Below are 15,394 nucleotides of genomic sequence, written 5' to 3'. Positions count from 1 at the left end.
AGAAGGGTCTCCCACCTAGTCTTAGCTCTTTATCACTCCCCCCAAACGCTCTTGCCTAGGAGCAAAGCTGCTTTTCACGATGCAGAGAAGATAAAATTCACAACCTGTGGGTAAAGGTCAATTGTTTGGGGGCTGGGAGGAGCTTGTACCGACCGGAAGCAAAGAGAAGCTGCTGAAGACTAGGACTTTCTTGCCTAGGCTGGCGCTGCCCCCAGGACTGTGTGTTTGCTTGAGGCAGAAAACACAGGGAAACTGTCCTTACACTGTAGAGGACCTTCAAGAAAATCATCCATTCAGCCTTTGGGTCAGCTGGGCTTCTCTTTTTATGAGTTTGCTTTTAAACTGAGCACCACCCTAAACCCAGCTAGCATCGTGCCCAAACTGATGCTGAACGAGGCTTTCCTGAATGCCCACAGCCGCCTGGGTTCCTTCCTGTGATTCTGAGGGCCGCTCACGCTGCCTTCAGGGAGAACGGCCAAACCCAGACCCGGTCTTTGCTCCCAGGCCCTCGTAGAATCCCATTGTGCTTTCAGGGTGAGACAAGACGAGGAGCAGGCTGTGCCTGTGGGTGGGGCCCCTCACTTACCTTCGCCTTGATGCTTTGTGTACACGTGGCTTTCCAGCTGTGCGGGTGTGGGGCGGGCTGGGGAGTGAAGGATTGTGGACACGTTACAATGAAATGACAGCTGGAGGTTGGTTTTGACTCTGGGTGGGGAGGGGTGACACAGAGACCGATGTCTAGCCTTTGCTTTGATCCTTCGGGGCTGCCTGGTACCCTGCTCCCAATTTTATACAGACTGTCCTCAGTTTTATAAAATCCTGTGCTCCAAATTCTCCTTGTATTCTGACTTTACCCCACCCCAAAGAGCAGAGCGGATCTGTAAATTCTGTGAAATTTGAAAAGAAGAATCAAACCATTGTTAGGCTGTGGAGCTTTTGTTACGCAAATTTCATTAAGAGACTGGGACTCTCCCAGGTTTTCAGAGTCCAGCTACAGTTTCATTAGCCCCGCTCCACCCAGGCCTCGGTGACCGCCACCCTCCACCTGCCTCTCCGTCTAGACCGCCCCCACCCTTGGAGAAGGTGGAGACTTGAGAAGTGACAGGATGGGGATTAAAGGCCGGATGGGTTCTGGATGGGCTCTGGGTGCTGCTGGGCCTGTGGCCGTCTGTTCGACCTGTGGCGAGAGGGGACCAGCTGTGCAGTCACCGCCCCCCACCCCCGCCAGGGCCAAAGACCCCCATTGTGCCAGGGAGGGGCCCGTGGGTGGCTGTCCTTGGGCTGAGAAGGAGGGAGGCCTTCCCCCGCTGAACTCATTGTGTGTAAATCTGCAGTTGGGGCGCCTCAGTTGAGGCAGGGACCAGTGGCTGCTCTGAGGGGTCTGTGCCTCAGCCTGGCTCAGAGAGCAAGACCAGCTTCACCGCAGAAGTCTGGTTTTACACTTGAGACAGCCCTAGTTTTGGCTAGAACCATTCTCAAGCATAAGTGGAGAGGATTTAGGACAACTCCTAGGACAAGCGCTGGTGGGCAGAAAACTCCCCTTCCTCCCCTGGAGCGGAATACCGGGTGAGCTCCAAGCTTGGGGTTTGCCGCAGTCACCGCTTACCTTGCATCTGTCCTCCCGCCCACAGGGGGCGAGAACATCAAGAGCATAAACCAGCAGTCGGGAGCGCACGTGGAGCTTCAGCGGAACCCCCCTCCCAGTACCGACCCCAGCCTGCGGATATTCACCATCCGGGGGCTCCCTCCGCAGATCGAGGTGGCCAGACACCTCATAGATGAGAAAGTTGGCGTACGTACGCGGGTCCTGCCGCCGAGTCGGGGGGGTTTCTTTTGTATGTCCGAGGTACCTGCTTCCCCCGAACCTCACACTTCCTGGCCTCCGGGTCCTCCGGTGCCGTGAGGGCAGCAGCCCCTCCCCCATTGCCGAGGGGCGAGCTCTCGGCGCAGGGACAGTGGCCAGGCCCCGAAGCGCAGGGCTCCCCCGGCCACCGCCGCTCCGGCCCGAGCCGCAGCCCCGCAGGCTAGAGGAGCAGCCGGGCGGCAGCCTCCCCCAGCTCTGCCCCCGGACCCCCATGGGCCTCGCCCTGGCGGCCAGCCCCGCAGGCAGCGTTCATTGACTCTGGCTTTAGTTTCAGGCGCCTCAAAGCAGATAAAGAAAGGGAGTGTTGATGGAGGACAGATGGGCCACTGCTCACCTCAGAGGGGCCGTAGAGTGGCAGAAAGAGCCGTGGGCCGGCCTAAGTTGACGGGAGAGTCCAGCAGGTTGGTCCCTCCCCCAGGGCGGCACGCCAGGGCAGGCGTGGTGGTGCAGAACTGGCGGCGTGGTGCATCGGCCACCGGAGGGGCAGCAGCCGCTCCCGCAGTCAGGCCCTTCCCACGGGGAAGGAAGGCTAGTGAGTGCCGCAGGGTGCCTTTACCCCACGAGTCTCTGTCTTCCCAGAGGCTGTGGTTCGTCCCGGGGCGGGCCTGGGCAGAGGGCGCCGGTGCGGCCGGCGGGCAGTGAGAGTCCCCTCTGTGCCCTGACAGGGGACCAGTCTCGGAGCTCCTGGACCCTTTGGACAGAGCCCCTTCAGCCAGCCGCCTGCCGCACCTCATCAAAAGTGAGTCTTCTGCACCCATGTGGACTACGAGAATTCCCTGTCCACCCAGAAGGCCCTCCTTTCCAGCTGCTCCTGGGGATGCCAGCCGGAAGGCCGGGGCATGGGCAGGACCCATCCCTGTCGCTCTCACCCGTCCCCGTCGTCCCTCTGGCCTGTCCGTGGCTCACTGACCAGAGCTGGGCTAAGAGCCTGCCCAGAGGGCAGAGGGTCCTCTGGCCGGCCAGCCTCCCCAGGGAGGGCTTCCTGCCCTGGGCTGGGTCAGGGAAGGGAGTCTTGTGAAAGCCCTTCGTGTGTTGGGTCCGCAGCCCTTGTCTTTACCTGTTTCCCGCTTTCTTTTAGCACCTTTCCTCCAAGGAGCTCAGGATGCTTCCCAAACATTGCTGCTAAAGTGAACGGAAACCCCCATAGCGCCCCCGTGAGGTGAGTGGCCTGCCTTTGCTCTGCGCCCTGGCTGCTCCGGGAGACCTTGGTGCTCCCCGGGGCTGGGGAGGGGGGACTCCCTGGGGAGGGGTGTGGCCTGGCCTGGAGTGAATGGCGCTTGTCCTCCGCAGTGGTCCTCCCGCCTTTCTGACCCAGGGCTGGGGCAGCACCTACCAGGCGTGGCAGCAGCCCACACAGCAGGTTCCAAGTAAGTGATCGGGAGGAGGTGGGACCCCGTCCCAGACAGGCCTCCTGGGGCCTCGGGCGTACCTCCAGCTGGGTGGGGACACAGGGCCTGACGACTCCTCAAACCCTTCTGTCCCACCTACCCGTCCTCCTCAGGGCTGCAGCCTTCACCCCTGTTCCCCGGCCAAGGGTCCGAGAGGCCTGCGAGCCCTGAGAGTGTGGTTTGACCTGAGGACCCCTGCCCCGCACCCTGCCTCCCCCCACACTGGGTGCCTGCCCGCTCTCCACCTCTGGACCCCAGGCGGCCTCCTTCCTGTCTGCTCTTCTGGCACCACCTTAGGACGGGACTCTATCTCCTGAACTTTCAGAAAACACACAGTTAGAGAATCTACTCTCAAAGAAAAGTGATTGTAAAACAGAAAGAGGTTGTTGGAATCATACCCATGCCCGCTCTGTAGCCCCGCATCATATTCAGGAACTCATTCTTGAGTTCTCTTGCTGGTAGAGCTTATTTTTCATAGGCTTCCCCCCAAAAAACCAAAAGCCCCACAAAATTGTTTACCTTCTGTTCTTTTGTTTTTGGACATCTGAAGGGCCAGCCTGGCGGTGTTTTGAAAGCGCTCTTCAGCGCGTCGGCAGGCTTCCCTCGGCGCCAGGCCACTGGACACGCTGCAGCTTTGCTCTTGGGCTGGGCCTGGGGTTCCACCCCTTCCCGCCCTGCCCCGCCCCAGCAGAGCGCTGGCTGTGAACCCTGCCCGAGGCACCTGTCAGGTCCGTAGCTGGAGAGGCACCCAGGAGTCTGGAGCCTGGCTGGATGGCCTTAGGCGTGTCCCCCCTTCTCTGGGGCTTCAGTTCTGTTGTCAGTGAAATGAAGGATTTGGATTTGATTTCTAAAGTACCCATGAGCTCTGACACTGCATGGCTGTATTTTTTACCTTCTCTTCCCCAGCATTTTGTTAACAAAACGTCTTAAACATGCAGAATATCCTTAAGAACTGCACCACGAACACCTTCACACCACCCAGGTCCTCCCCTCCCCATAGCACTGTGCTCACTCACCTCACAGCCCGGTACACTTTCTTTCCTCCTGTTCCATTAGAAGGCACCCCCAGCATGGGAAGCGGCCTGGCCGGGCTCCCCCGTGCCCATCACCCAGGACAGAGAGCCGGGGAGGAGCCCCTGGCTGTGGGGAGGCTCTCCCGTGAAGCTGCAGGGTTCACGTCCATCTCTGAGTAGGGGGCTCCTGCAGAGCCCATCCCACTGCCGCCCCAGGCCCAGCTGGGTGAGGAGCCGGCAGAGGCACATGGACGCAGTCAGAGGAACACCGCTCGTCCTGCTTTTCCCAGCCTTCCTCTGCGGTGTGCTTGCTTTACTCGGGAACTGAGACTTGGTTTTAGTCTGTGAAATCTTGTTGAGAAGAAAAATCCTGTTGTCCACGCCCTCCACGTCTGAGCGGGGTGCTCCCACTGCCCCATTCCTCATGCCTTGCCTTCTTGTCATCAGCGTCCAAGTCTGAGTCTGATCCTGCCCCAGTGTAGGGAGGGGACTCTTTCCCCAACTCCATTTCCCTCTCAGTCCTCAGTAAATTAACTCTTAGGGAAAGCATTAGGCCATGAAACCTGATTTTGAGTACATCCTTCCTGCCTGAGGATGAGATGGTTGGGTGGCATTACCGACTTGATGGACATGAGTTTGAGCAAGCTCCGGGAGTTGGTGGTGGACAGGGAGGCCTGGCGTGCTGCCATTCACGGGGTCACAAAGAGTCAGACACGCCTGAGCGATTGAACTGAGCTTCCCACCTGCTGCAGGCGGTGATTCTAGCCGAAGGAAGGACATTGGTGGGGCCTTCACAGGTGGTCATACAGGCCAGCCCTCAGCAGAAGAAAGGTCCCGCCTTGTTTGTGGTCAAGTCTAGTAACCCCGCCTCCGTTCCCCAGGCAGACTGCTGCTCTGCGCCTCCCACCCCAGCCTTTCTGCACCCAGTAACTCAGAGAGGAGGGCAGGCCTACCCCACACGCGCCCTCCGCCCGCCAACCCACCCCACACATGCCCTCTGCCCGCCAGCCCACCCCACACGCGCCCTCCGCCCGCCGGCCCACCCCACACGCGCCCTCCGCCCGCCGGCCCACCCCACACGCGCCCTCCGCCCGCCGGCCCACCCTGGGCAGCACGGGGCCAGGTGGGGGTCAGGTGTACATTTTGGCATCAGTCCCTTGCTGCGTGTGCTTCGTCTTGTCATCTTGAGCACAGTTTCTGGAACTTTCCCTGTGCCTCCTGTAATTTTCTCCTTGTCCAGAGGCAGCCATCAGTCTTGGAACAGAAAGGGCAGGGGAAGGGAGTGGTCAGTGCCACTTGGACTCTGTGCATTTGAGGGCCGACCCAGGGAGCGGCAGACAGCACTCGGGGCCTCAGGCTCTGCCCCCGGAAGCCCAGGTCTCTGACCCGGGGGGATCGAGGCCGCTCCTGCTGGTCGGCCCAGCCTCAGGGGGCTCAGTGGCGTCTTCCCCCGCTGGCCTGGGTGGGGCCTGTCTCCTCCCCCAGCCGGCCTGCTGCCTCCTTCCTCCCGGGCCACCCGGGCCAGTGAGCGAGTGCAGAGAGCGGGGCTCGGCGCCCGTGGGCCGGGGAGCCCGAAGGCCTGACCGCCTTTGTGTTCTCCACACAGGCCAGCAGAGCCAGCCACAGAGCAGCCAGCCCGACTACAGCAAGGCCTGGGAGGACTACTACAAAAAACAGAGTGAGTGCTTCCGCCTCTTCTCAGGGAGGTCCCCATCCCGGGGCCCCCACGCCTGCGGGCTGCAGAGCCCGTGGCTCGCTGTCACCTTCGCCGCGTGCCCTGCGTGCGTCCATCTGGGCGTCTGCCTTGTCTCCTGCCCCGCCGCCCGCCCCAGCCCTATCAGCGAGACTCGCGGGTGTCCTGTGCCGCCCTCCGCTCCACGATCTTCCCTTCCGGGCTGCACCCAGGGCGAGTGCTGGCCTGGGCCGTCCACGTGAGGACCCTTGGTTAGGGGCCAGACCGGCCGGGGGCTGTTGGCCGTCTTGCCACCTGGCTCTCCCTGGCCATCACGGGGCAGGTGAAACGGGGAGGACGTGAGACTCTGAGCAGGATCTCTGAGGCTGGGGTGGGGACTGAGGTGTTTCCTTCCAGAGTAAGCTCTTCGCTGTGCCAGTTTTCTCCACTTACTCAGTTTTTTTAAAAAAGAGAAGGAGAAAACTTAATAACAGCAACCAAAAAAAAAACTTACCTCAAGTGAATCATTTAAAGTGAGTCCTGAGCCCTCTGTGTGCATCCCACATCTGCTGAATCAGCACGTTTGGGTGTGGTCAGAAGGGGTGTCTCGTGTCTTGAGTCCGAAGGATGTCAGTTGCTGCTTGGAAGAGTGCGGTCAGAGCAGCAGTCATCCTGTGTTTGGGAGCCCCTCTAGGGGCCAGGGCGGGCGTCAGCAAGGTCACTGTCACCTGGAGCGCCTGGTGAAGGTGCACGCGCCCCGTCCTCCCGGACCCCACAAGCCCCACGGTCCAGATTCTGGACCCACATGGGTGGGGATGCCCTGTGCCGGCGCATACACACACACCCCCGCCAGGGAACCTGCTTCCTCGCCCTCCCACCTCCCAGGCACTGGCAGGGAGTTGCTGGACAGACAGACGGATGCAGAGAACGTGACTGATGAGAGAAGCGGACTTGGTGTGGAGCGGGGCCCAAGCGAGGAGGCGCTGATAACCGTGCTATCTGCAGCCCCGCTTGGGCAGACCACATCTGGCTGGACCGCGTGGGCATCGGGCGCTCGGTCCAGGCGCCCACTAGGCTCTGGGAGGCGGTCCCTGCAGGCTGACCGTGCCCTTCGCCTCCCAGTACCCAGCTCTCTGCTTTGTCCATCAGGTCACGCCGCCAGCACCGCGCCTCAGGCCAGCACCCCGCCGGACTACACCATGGCCTGGGCGGAGTACTACCGGCAGCAGGTCGCCTTCTACGGGCAGACGTTAGGGCAGGCACAGGCCCCCAGCCAGGTCTGTAGCCCCTCGCCAGCGATGCTGGGACCTCCCAGGCCTCCGCTTCCCCATCCCAAGCCCTCTATGTGTGCCTGACCCCGGGGCCTGAGCTGTACAGAGCCGCCGCCCTGGCCCCCTGCTCGCCCCTGCTGGAACAGATTGGAGCCTCGTAGGGAAACCCAGACTGCCAGGCTGAGCAGCCTCGGTGCCTTCCTCTGGACCCAGGCTCCCAGTTGTAAGTGAGCGTGCCAGGCTGAGCCAGCCCTGGGAGGCCTGGCACTGCGCCTGGGGACTGGTGGCCACGGCCCAGTGCTGTTCTTGAAGAGGGCGGGGTGGCCAGGCTGTCACGCTTGTCCCCGGTCGGCAGTGGGGGCAGCAGGCGGGGGGCGAGTCCACCGCTTCAAAGGCCAGAAACCAGAGGGGCTCGGTCCGGAAACAGTTTTCTTCCAAATGCGGGGAAGACGGGGGACCAAGTACTCCCGCAGGCCGCGTTTCAGGTGACCTGATGCCAGTCAGGTCCCTGGGGACAGTCCCTTGGTGACCACAGGCCCTGAAGCCCCAGACCAGCCCGTCGTCTCCCTGGGAAGCTGGGCCCTGTGAGGACGGGGGTCGGGGGAGCGGCAGGTGACCGAGGAGAGGTGTCACTCGCTCACTCCCCTCTCCCTGCGCGGAATCCCTGTGGAAGGAGGTGCCCGAGCCTCGTGTAAGAGTTTGTCTGGGCCAGAGCCTGGGGTGCGAGGCCGGGAAGGTGCTGAGACATCGGTGCTCACGCGCGTGTGTGTGTGTGTGTGTGCACGCCCAAGCGTGCATGTGCCAGCGCCCGTCACCTCTCTGCAGACAGAGCCCCCGACAGCAGACCAGCATGGGGCTCCGCCCTCAGACTAACCCGTCTCCCCCTTCCCTCCACAGGAGCAGTAGGACCGTGACCCGCGGCTCCCCTCCCCTCAAAATCATTGTGAGCAGAAACCTATTTGTAACAGAGGTTTTCAGATTTGCAAACCCTTTGATGAAGAACCTTTGTTTTGTTCTGTGAAACACTATATTTAGATTAACAGAATTTTTCTAAAAATCGGGAGAATTAGTTACTAAAAATCGCTGATAATTTTTGTTTCATTATTTTTGTTTGTTACTTCAAATGTGTAAGCTCTGGGAATCTTTTTGGAGCAATACCTGCAAATTCTGGCACCAGAATGTGCCTCAGAGCAGTGACATTTCAACATGGTGTGTTCTGTTTTTGTTTTGTTCGTGTGTCTTTTTATTTACAGTTTTTTCTGTTGCAACAGAAAAAGTGGCTTGGAAGTCTTAGGTGGTTTGTAACAAATTCTTTAAAAAAATTTTTAAACAGTATTTAAATATTCTTAAATGTGTAAATTCATTAAATGTTTTACTTCTAATTTCTTGTATCTTGGCTGTCTGGTTTTATTGCATTTTTTAAAAAACTGAACTATTATGTATTGTAATTAATTATGTGAATTCTGAATTGAGACAGATAATTGTATTGCTGTCCAACAGGGATCGGGAGGGGGCATTTTATAGGGTTTGTATAATTTCTAGAGTTCTAAAGGGGTTATTAATATAAAAATGTTTTTGTGTGTTTAGCAGATGTTTTTTCATGTCTCCATTATCTACCAGTTGCAATTGTGTATCTAAGACCTCCAAGCTTGTTTTAAAAACAAAACAAAAAACCTTTCTCTATTCTCTCAGAAATATAAATACTGTTATTTTTAATATTAAAAATGAATTCAATATAACTTTTAACAAACACTGTGGAACATTAAACCGCATAAAAATGTAGTAACTATTTTTTAATTCCAAGGTGTTTTTTGCTTTTTTCTTTTAAATATTTTCTTAATATTTGTCAAATTAACTAGATGAATAAATAAATCTAGCATTAACCGCAATATGAATTAAATAATTTTGATTTAATAAAAGGGATAATATGATTTCCAGTGTTTACTGTAGGTATCTTGTACAGGTAACATGTATTTTTAAAGGAAAGGAAAACGGAATTGAAGCTATTTTTTTCTTGCATTTTTCAATTGACCTGGGGGACATTCCGTTTGAGATGTACTGAAGTTACAGTGTCTGGGGGGGATTTCTCCTTTTTTTCCTTAAAATGCTTGAAATGTCTAACTATTAAAAAAGGCAATTGGAAAATGTTATGCATGTTTTTTAAAGAAAAAAAAAAAGACGTGTTCTTTTTATTTGACTGACAATTCATTTTACACTCTACATAATAAAATTTCCACAAGACATCTTGTGGGCAAAGTATCTTTCAGTCTGTTTGCTTCCCGTCTTCTTGTTATTCCCTTGGCCCCTGCCCGCTGCCCGTCCCTGCCCACCCCTGCGCACCCCCGCAAAGAAAGGCAAGGCGTCTCAGCCCATCCCCTTGTGCTGCGTGACCCCAAGCTGATCGGAGCACAGTCTGCATTTGCAACTCCTTTGTTAAACTAATTTTATCTTAATGGCTACGCATCGTCTGACAGTTTTGACTTTAGAGCCTTGGTTACCATCAGCCCCTGTTACCTGTCAGTCACATCTACGCATCTCCAGACATGGGTGTGACACCAAGAAGCCTATAACAGGTCTCCTTGCATGGGGGCGCTGTCCTCGTAAGTGGAGCCAGATTCATTGAGGGGAGTCACGATCCGGGAGGCAGGGGGGGTCCACGCATGTTCCTGTGGCTGAATCAGCTGCCTCCCGCCCATCACCCCGCACACCCCTGGGAAGTCAGAACCTAAACAGGGCGGTCTGGACGTGACCCGATGCATCCACGGCCCGGGCCCCGCCCCGTCGCTGGATGGGTGCTGTTTTCTCTGAGCCCACAGCAGTGGTGGGACCTGGGCAGCTGGGCAAGCTGGGAAGTGTTTCACTGTTTTCATGAAGGAGACAAAAAGGGGTGCCCTTACTCACAAGTTGAAGCCAGGGAGGGCCCTATGGATTCACGACACATGGACACAGTGTGGGCCCTGGACTGGAGGGTTTTTGAGGGGGCAAGGAGATGGGTCTTTGAACTCTTTCCTGCTTCCTTTCCTGTTGGTGGAAGCGACCAGCTTTGAACAGAGCTCTGAACTCGCCTCTCTGCTGTGAGCCCTGCGCGAGGCAACTCTTCGTTCAGACACAGGGCTGCAAGGAGGACCCTGTTTAGAAGCTCCTTATGGCTCATTCTCATGGCGTGTGACTCCCGTTCTGGTCCCTTTTCTTCTCTCTATCCCAGGCTCTTAAGAGGAGGGGGAAAAAAAGCATCTGTGGCTCCTTTAGGCCAACAAGGGGTGTGGAGAGCCGCCCATCTGTAGCCATTCTGAGGCCTGTTGAGAGCCGGAAGACAAAAAGGAGACGTGGCATCTCCGACTACACCTCTAGAGAATCGACTTTGACGTTGAGAAATTGAATAGTAAAAGCCACTTGGAAAGAAGGAGGGGGTCGCGCCAGAGAAGGGCATAAACGCTGATGGTGGGAATGGGATTTAGGGAGACGGCATTACAGAGAAGACTTCCTTCTAATTCATCTTCCAAGCTCCGTGCCAAAACAGCATTTGGCATGGTTCACAGGGAGCGATTGTGTGATAATGAACCCTAAGGTGTCCCTTAATTGAAGACTGAGCATTGCGGTTTGTGCCAAGAGTCATAAATGGCGCAGGCTTGCGGGAGGATGCATTTTCTTAAATGTATCGGTAAGTACAGATTAGCGCTTGTCCCCAGTGAAATGCCCATACTATAAATTATGGAAATCTCTCTCTCTCTCTCTGATGCAACCTTTTATTGAGGGGGGGTGGGGTGCAGTACAGCGGGAGGAGGGGGGAAAGTTTGCAAGCATATGAAATTTGGCCTCTCATTAACATGGCGCCCACGGAAGATGGTTTTCATCAGCAGTCTGGTGTCCTGGAAGGCTAAAGTGCTTGAAATGTACCAAGTTCAGCGATTGTGTTCCATTAAGAAAGCTGCATGGTCATCACGGGAAGGACAGTCTGTGTGTTGGGGGAGGCGGCGGAGGCGGGGCGGGGGCCCAGGCTGTCTGCAGAGCTCTCGCCTCACCTCCCGCTCTCCATCACACGGGCACGCCTGGTCTCTGCCAGCCGCCTAAGCTCAGGTTCCAAGGACCCACCCAGGCTGTTCCCCACCCACCCAAGAGTTTGGGCCCGGGGTGGTGAGTCCTCCAGCCAGGGTGCCTTCATCAGTACCCCTGGTCTCAGGTAGGAGGCGTCCCTCTCAGAGGTGATCATCTATGACATCCTCATGCAGTCAGGTTGGCTGGAGTACAGACCGCGTGGTGCAGGGCTTGGTCCAAGCTGGAGTCTGGACGCCATGGAGCCTCTGCTTCTAGCTGGCTAGAGCAGCACTGTTTCCTGAGCCCACGTCTGGCCCGCGGGACCCAGCTGGGGTTTTTTTAAGATGGGCTAATGCAAATGGTCCTGATAGACTCTTTGAGATTAATGGCCAGAAAGTGGACTGACACTCAATCCCGCAGGGGGTGCTGGTCTGGGTCCGCGTCTTGGATGGGTGGAAGGGCAGGTGAAGGCAGCCCTGGAACAATGGGAATCTTTGCTGGCCTTTGTCTTGCAGGCCTGTGAGTAGCATCTCCCGAGAAGGTTCTGGCCCCTTCCAGACATTTCCTCTGCTGGGGGTCTCCACACCTGGGGAGCCAGGCAGGTCCACGCTTCCCCTTTCACAGATGAGGGCTCAGAGTCAGAGGCAAGTCAACTGCCTTTATCTACCCAAGTGCGCAGGCCATTTCTCTGCCAGGTTCTATGCTCTGCTTCACCTAAGACTTCAATCGAGAGAAACACAATTGCCCACCAGGAGCTCATGGTCAAGGAGCGGGGACCCTGCCATCTCCACCAAGTGAGGTGCTTGGTAGGAGGAGGAAACAGTTGTAAAAGTTGGTGCCACGTGACAACCACGGACGAGGCCCTGTCAGTCAGTCATCCTCACTGATCCTGTATTTGCAAATTCACCTACTCACTAAAATGTATTTATAACCTTAAGATTAATACTCACCACACTTTTGTGGTCATTCCTAACAGAAAAAAAAAAAATCGAGTTGCCTGGTTCCCATGTTCCCAGCTGAGATGAACCAGGCAAACAGTCTGCCTTCCAGTTCCAGCTCATCCCATAAGCAAGGCTCCTTCCTCCCAGCACTCTCCTTAGTGCCATTTATTTTGCATTTTTGTGCTTTCTCTGGGTGATTTTGCATTTACAATGCTACCCCTGAGGTAGGACTGTCTAATGATGTGCTTTACAGAGAAAACACAGGTGCAAGGTAAGCTTTCTGCAAGCATGAGGTGCTGTTGGCTGTGAGTTCAATATTAATGAATCAGCAATAATACTCAGGCCACCTGCTTTAAAGAGCCACCTCATTGGAAAAGACCCTGATGCTGGGAAAGATTAAGGGCAAAAAGAGAGAGGGCAGCAGAGAATGAGATGGTTAGATGGCATCACCAACTCAATGGACATGAGTCTGAGCAAGCTCTGGGAAATTGTGGAGGACAGAGGACCTTGGTGTGCTGCAGCCCATAGGGTCGCTGCAAAGAGTTGGATACAATTTAGTGACTGAACAACAACTGTGTGTATATATATGCATATAAGATGTCTTTAAAAGAGAAACACAAATGAAGCAAAGTTATGTGCTGGCCAGTTGATTGAAAAACTGCAGTGAGCCTATATTTCCCCAAGGAGCAAGGGTTCAGCATTCACAGGTTCAGTGTCTCTGTAACTTTATAGAACATCACACTGCAAATAACAAGAACAGACTGTAATTTACTTTCCTGCAAGAGCCCCATGGCTCTGGGTACCCACACGGGAGATGAGGAAACAGGTTTGAGTAGGTTCTTGCCAAAGTCACACCCCAGATCTGGAGATCGCAGAGCAGGACTCAGCCCTCAGTTCGACTGTAAACCCTGTCCATCGTGCCCCGCCAAGGACAGAGACAGACATGTTCGAGGGCCCCCTGGTTGGTTCTAGAGAGATCTAACAGGTTCAGCCCACCTGGGGAACAGAGTGGAAAGTTTAAACATACAAACTCAAGCCACTGCTCAACAGTCTCCTCATCCACAGTGTGGGGATAACAACTGCCTCCCAGATCTTGGGGCTGAGTGGGAGGGTCCATGACTATATGTAAAGCCCTGGCTTATCCTGAGCTCTCAGGAAGTAGCAGCTTAGAGCAGTCACTGAGTCCACGGCTTCTGACTGCTTTGATGTTTTTTTCTGCTCCTCTCTGAGGGCCAGGACAGGCTGAGATCTGAAACAAATGTCAGCTTCAGCACGGATCCTCTAAGCTTCCCCTGGGGTCTCTGGGTCTCCCCAGGACACATGATCCAAGGCCCAGCTCATGGGTCCCCCAAACTCTGGGCAGCTATAGGAGATGCGTGCACACTCAGTCATGTCTGACACTTTGCAACCCCACAGACTGTAGGCTGCCAGGCTCCTCTGTCCATGGGATTCTCTGAGCAAAAATACTGGAGTGGATTGCCATGCCCTCCTTCAGGGGATCTTCCTGACCCAAAGATGGAATCCAGGACTCCTATGTCTCCTGCATTGCAGGCAGATCACAAAAATGACTTTAAAGCTGCTAGGATTTTGATTGGGATTGCACTGAATCTATAGGAAGAATCGACAACCTAACAACATTCTCTTCTAGTCTATGAACGTGGTATATCCCTGTCTCTTGTTTAGTTCTTTGATTTTGCTCTATAATTTTTATGGTTTTTAGTATATAAGTCTTGCACATTTTTCCATTGATTCCTGGGTTTTTTATATTTAGCTGTTATCCAAAATGATATTTTTCCATTTCACTTTTTTGGCTGGTGATAGAAATATAATTTATGCTTACACATTAACTTTGATTCCAGTGACTTTACTTGAATTCTTTATTAATTCTAATAACTTGTAGATTTATATAGCATTTCTATGTTCAGAATCATGTCATTTATAAATAATGATGGTGTCTTTTTTTTTGCATTTCAATCTTTATACCATTTGTTTCTTTTTATTGCTTCCTATGACTGGCCAAGACTGCCAGCACACTGTCAGCTGAAAGGAGGAAGAGTGGTCTTGTTTGCAGTCTTAGGGCACACTTTCAATAACTCACCATTAATTATGTGTGTTGTACAATTGTCGTACATACATTTTATCAGGTAAAGAAGTTCCCTTCTGATCCTATGTTGCCAGTTTTATCATGAATGGGTGTGGAATTTTTCACATGCTTTTTCTGCATTTTTTTCACATGTTTTTTCATAGACATCATCACATGAATTATCTCCTTTTTAATTTTAATGAAATGAATCACATTGATGAGTATTCAATTTTGTATTAATTTTTTAGTGGAGTGAGCTGTTTTGCAATGTTGTGTTGATTTTTGCTGTATAGCAAAGTAAATCAGCTATCGGTTCAGTTCAGTCGCTCAGTTGTGTCTGACTCTTTGTGACCCCGTGGACTGCAGCACACCAGGCTTCCCTGTCCATCACCAACTCCTGGAGCTTGCTCAAAATCATGTCCATCGAGTCGGTGATGCCATCCAACCATCTCATCCTCTGTTGTCCCTTCACCTCCCGCCTTCAACCTTTCCCAGCATCAGAGTCTTTTCCAGTGAGTCAGTTGAAAGAAAAGTGGAAGTGTTAGTTGTTCAGTCATGTCCGACTTATTGCGACCCATAGACTGTAGCCTACCAGGCTTCTCTGTCCATGGGATTTCCCAGGCAAGAGTACTGGAGTGGGTTGCATTTCCTACTCCAGAGGATCTTCTTGACCCAGGGATGGAACCTGGGTCTCCTGCATTGCAGACAGATTCTTTACCACCAAGGAAGCCTATAAAAATATAGAATGTTTCATGAACTTGTCATCCTTGTGCAAGGACTGTGCTAATCTTCTCTATATCATTTCAATTGTAGTATATGTGCTGCCTAAGCAAGCATGGATTTTCAAATGTTAAACTAGCCTTGCATTTTTATTTATTTACTTTTTCAATTATTTTTATTAGTTGGAGGCTAATTACTTCGCAACATTGCAGTGGGTTTTTTCATACATTGACATGAATCAGCCATGGAGTTACATGTACTCCCCATCCCGATTCCCCCTCCCTAGCCTTGCATTTTTAGAATAAACTTCACTTGGTGGTAATGTATTACCTATCCTTGTATATCATTGGATTGATTTGCCAATATTTTTGTTTAGGATTATTGTGTGCATATTCATGAGAACAATC

At 53.6% G+C, this 15,394-nt stretch overlaps 1 protein-coding gene and 1 pseudogene across 5 annotated transcripts in view; one reads left to right on the top strand and one right to left on the bottom strand.

Annotated features, from left to right (window-relative positions):
• Positions 1–9,461, top strand: part of FUBP3 (far upstream element binding protein 3) — a 51,332-nt gene extending 41,871 nt beyond the window's left edge. For 4 of the 5 annotated variants that reach the window (XM_065928242.1, XM_065928241.1, XM_065928245.1 and 1 more), the window contains 7 exons: positions 1,632–1,792; positions 2,530–2,603; positions 2,943–3,023; positions 3,155–3,231; positions 5,872–5,943; positions 7,087–7,214; positions 8,106–9,461. In XM_065928242.1, coding sequence (XP_065784314.1) covers positions 1,632–1,792; positions 2,530–2,603; positions 2,943–3,023; positions 3,155–3,231; positions 5,872–5,943; positions 7,087–7,214; positions 8,106–8,114 — 602 coding nt within the window. In that variant the 3' untranslated portion in view covers positions 8,115–9,461. The remainder of the gene's footprint in view (positions 1–1,631; positions 1,793–2,529; positions 2,604–2,942; positions 3,024–3,154; positions 3,232–5,871; positions 5,944–7,086; positions 7,215–8,105) is intronic. The other variant, XM_065928244.1, reaches the window with a different exon arrangement.
• Positions 9,462–15,001: 5,540 nt separating this feature from the next.
• LOC136165711 (U6 spliceosomal RNA) lies at positions 15,002–15,100 on the bottom strand (annotated as a pseudogene).
• Positions 15,101–15,394: the final 294 nt, after the last annotated feature.

Source organism: Muntiacus reevesi, chromosome 3, assembly GCF_963930625.1.
Source record: "Muntiacus reevesi chromosome 3, mMunRee1.1, whole genome shotgun sequence".
Classification (NCBI taxonomy): Eukaryota; Metazoa; Chordata; class Mammalia; order Artiodactyla; family Cervidae; genus Muntiacus; species Muntiacus reevesi.
The sequence above is the reverse complement of the archived record's forward strand: the minus strand, read 5'-3'. Positions and strand labels throughout refer to the sequence as shown.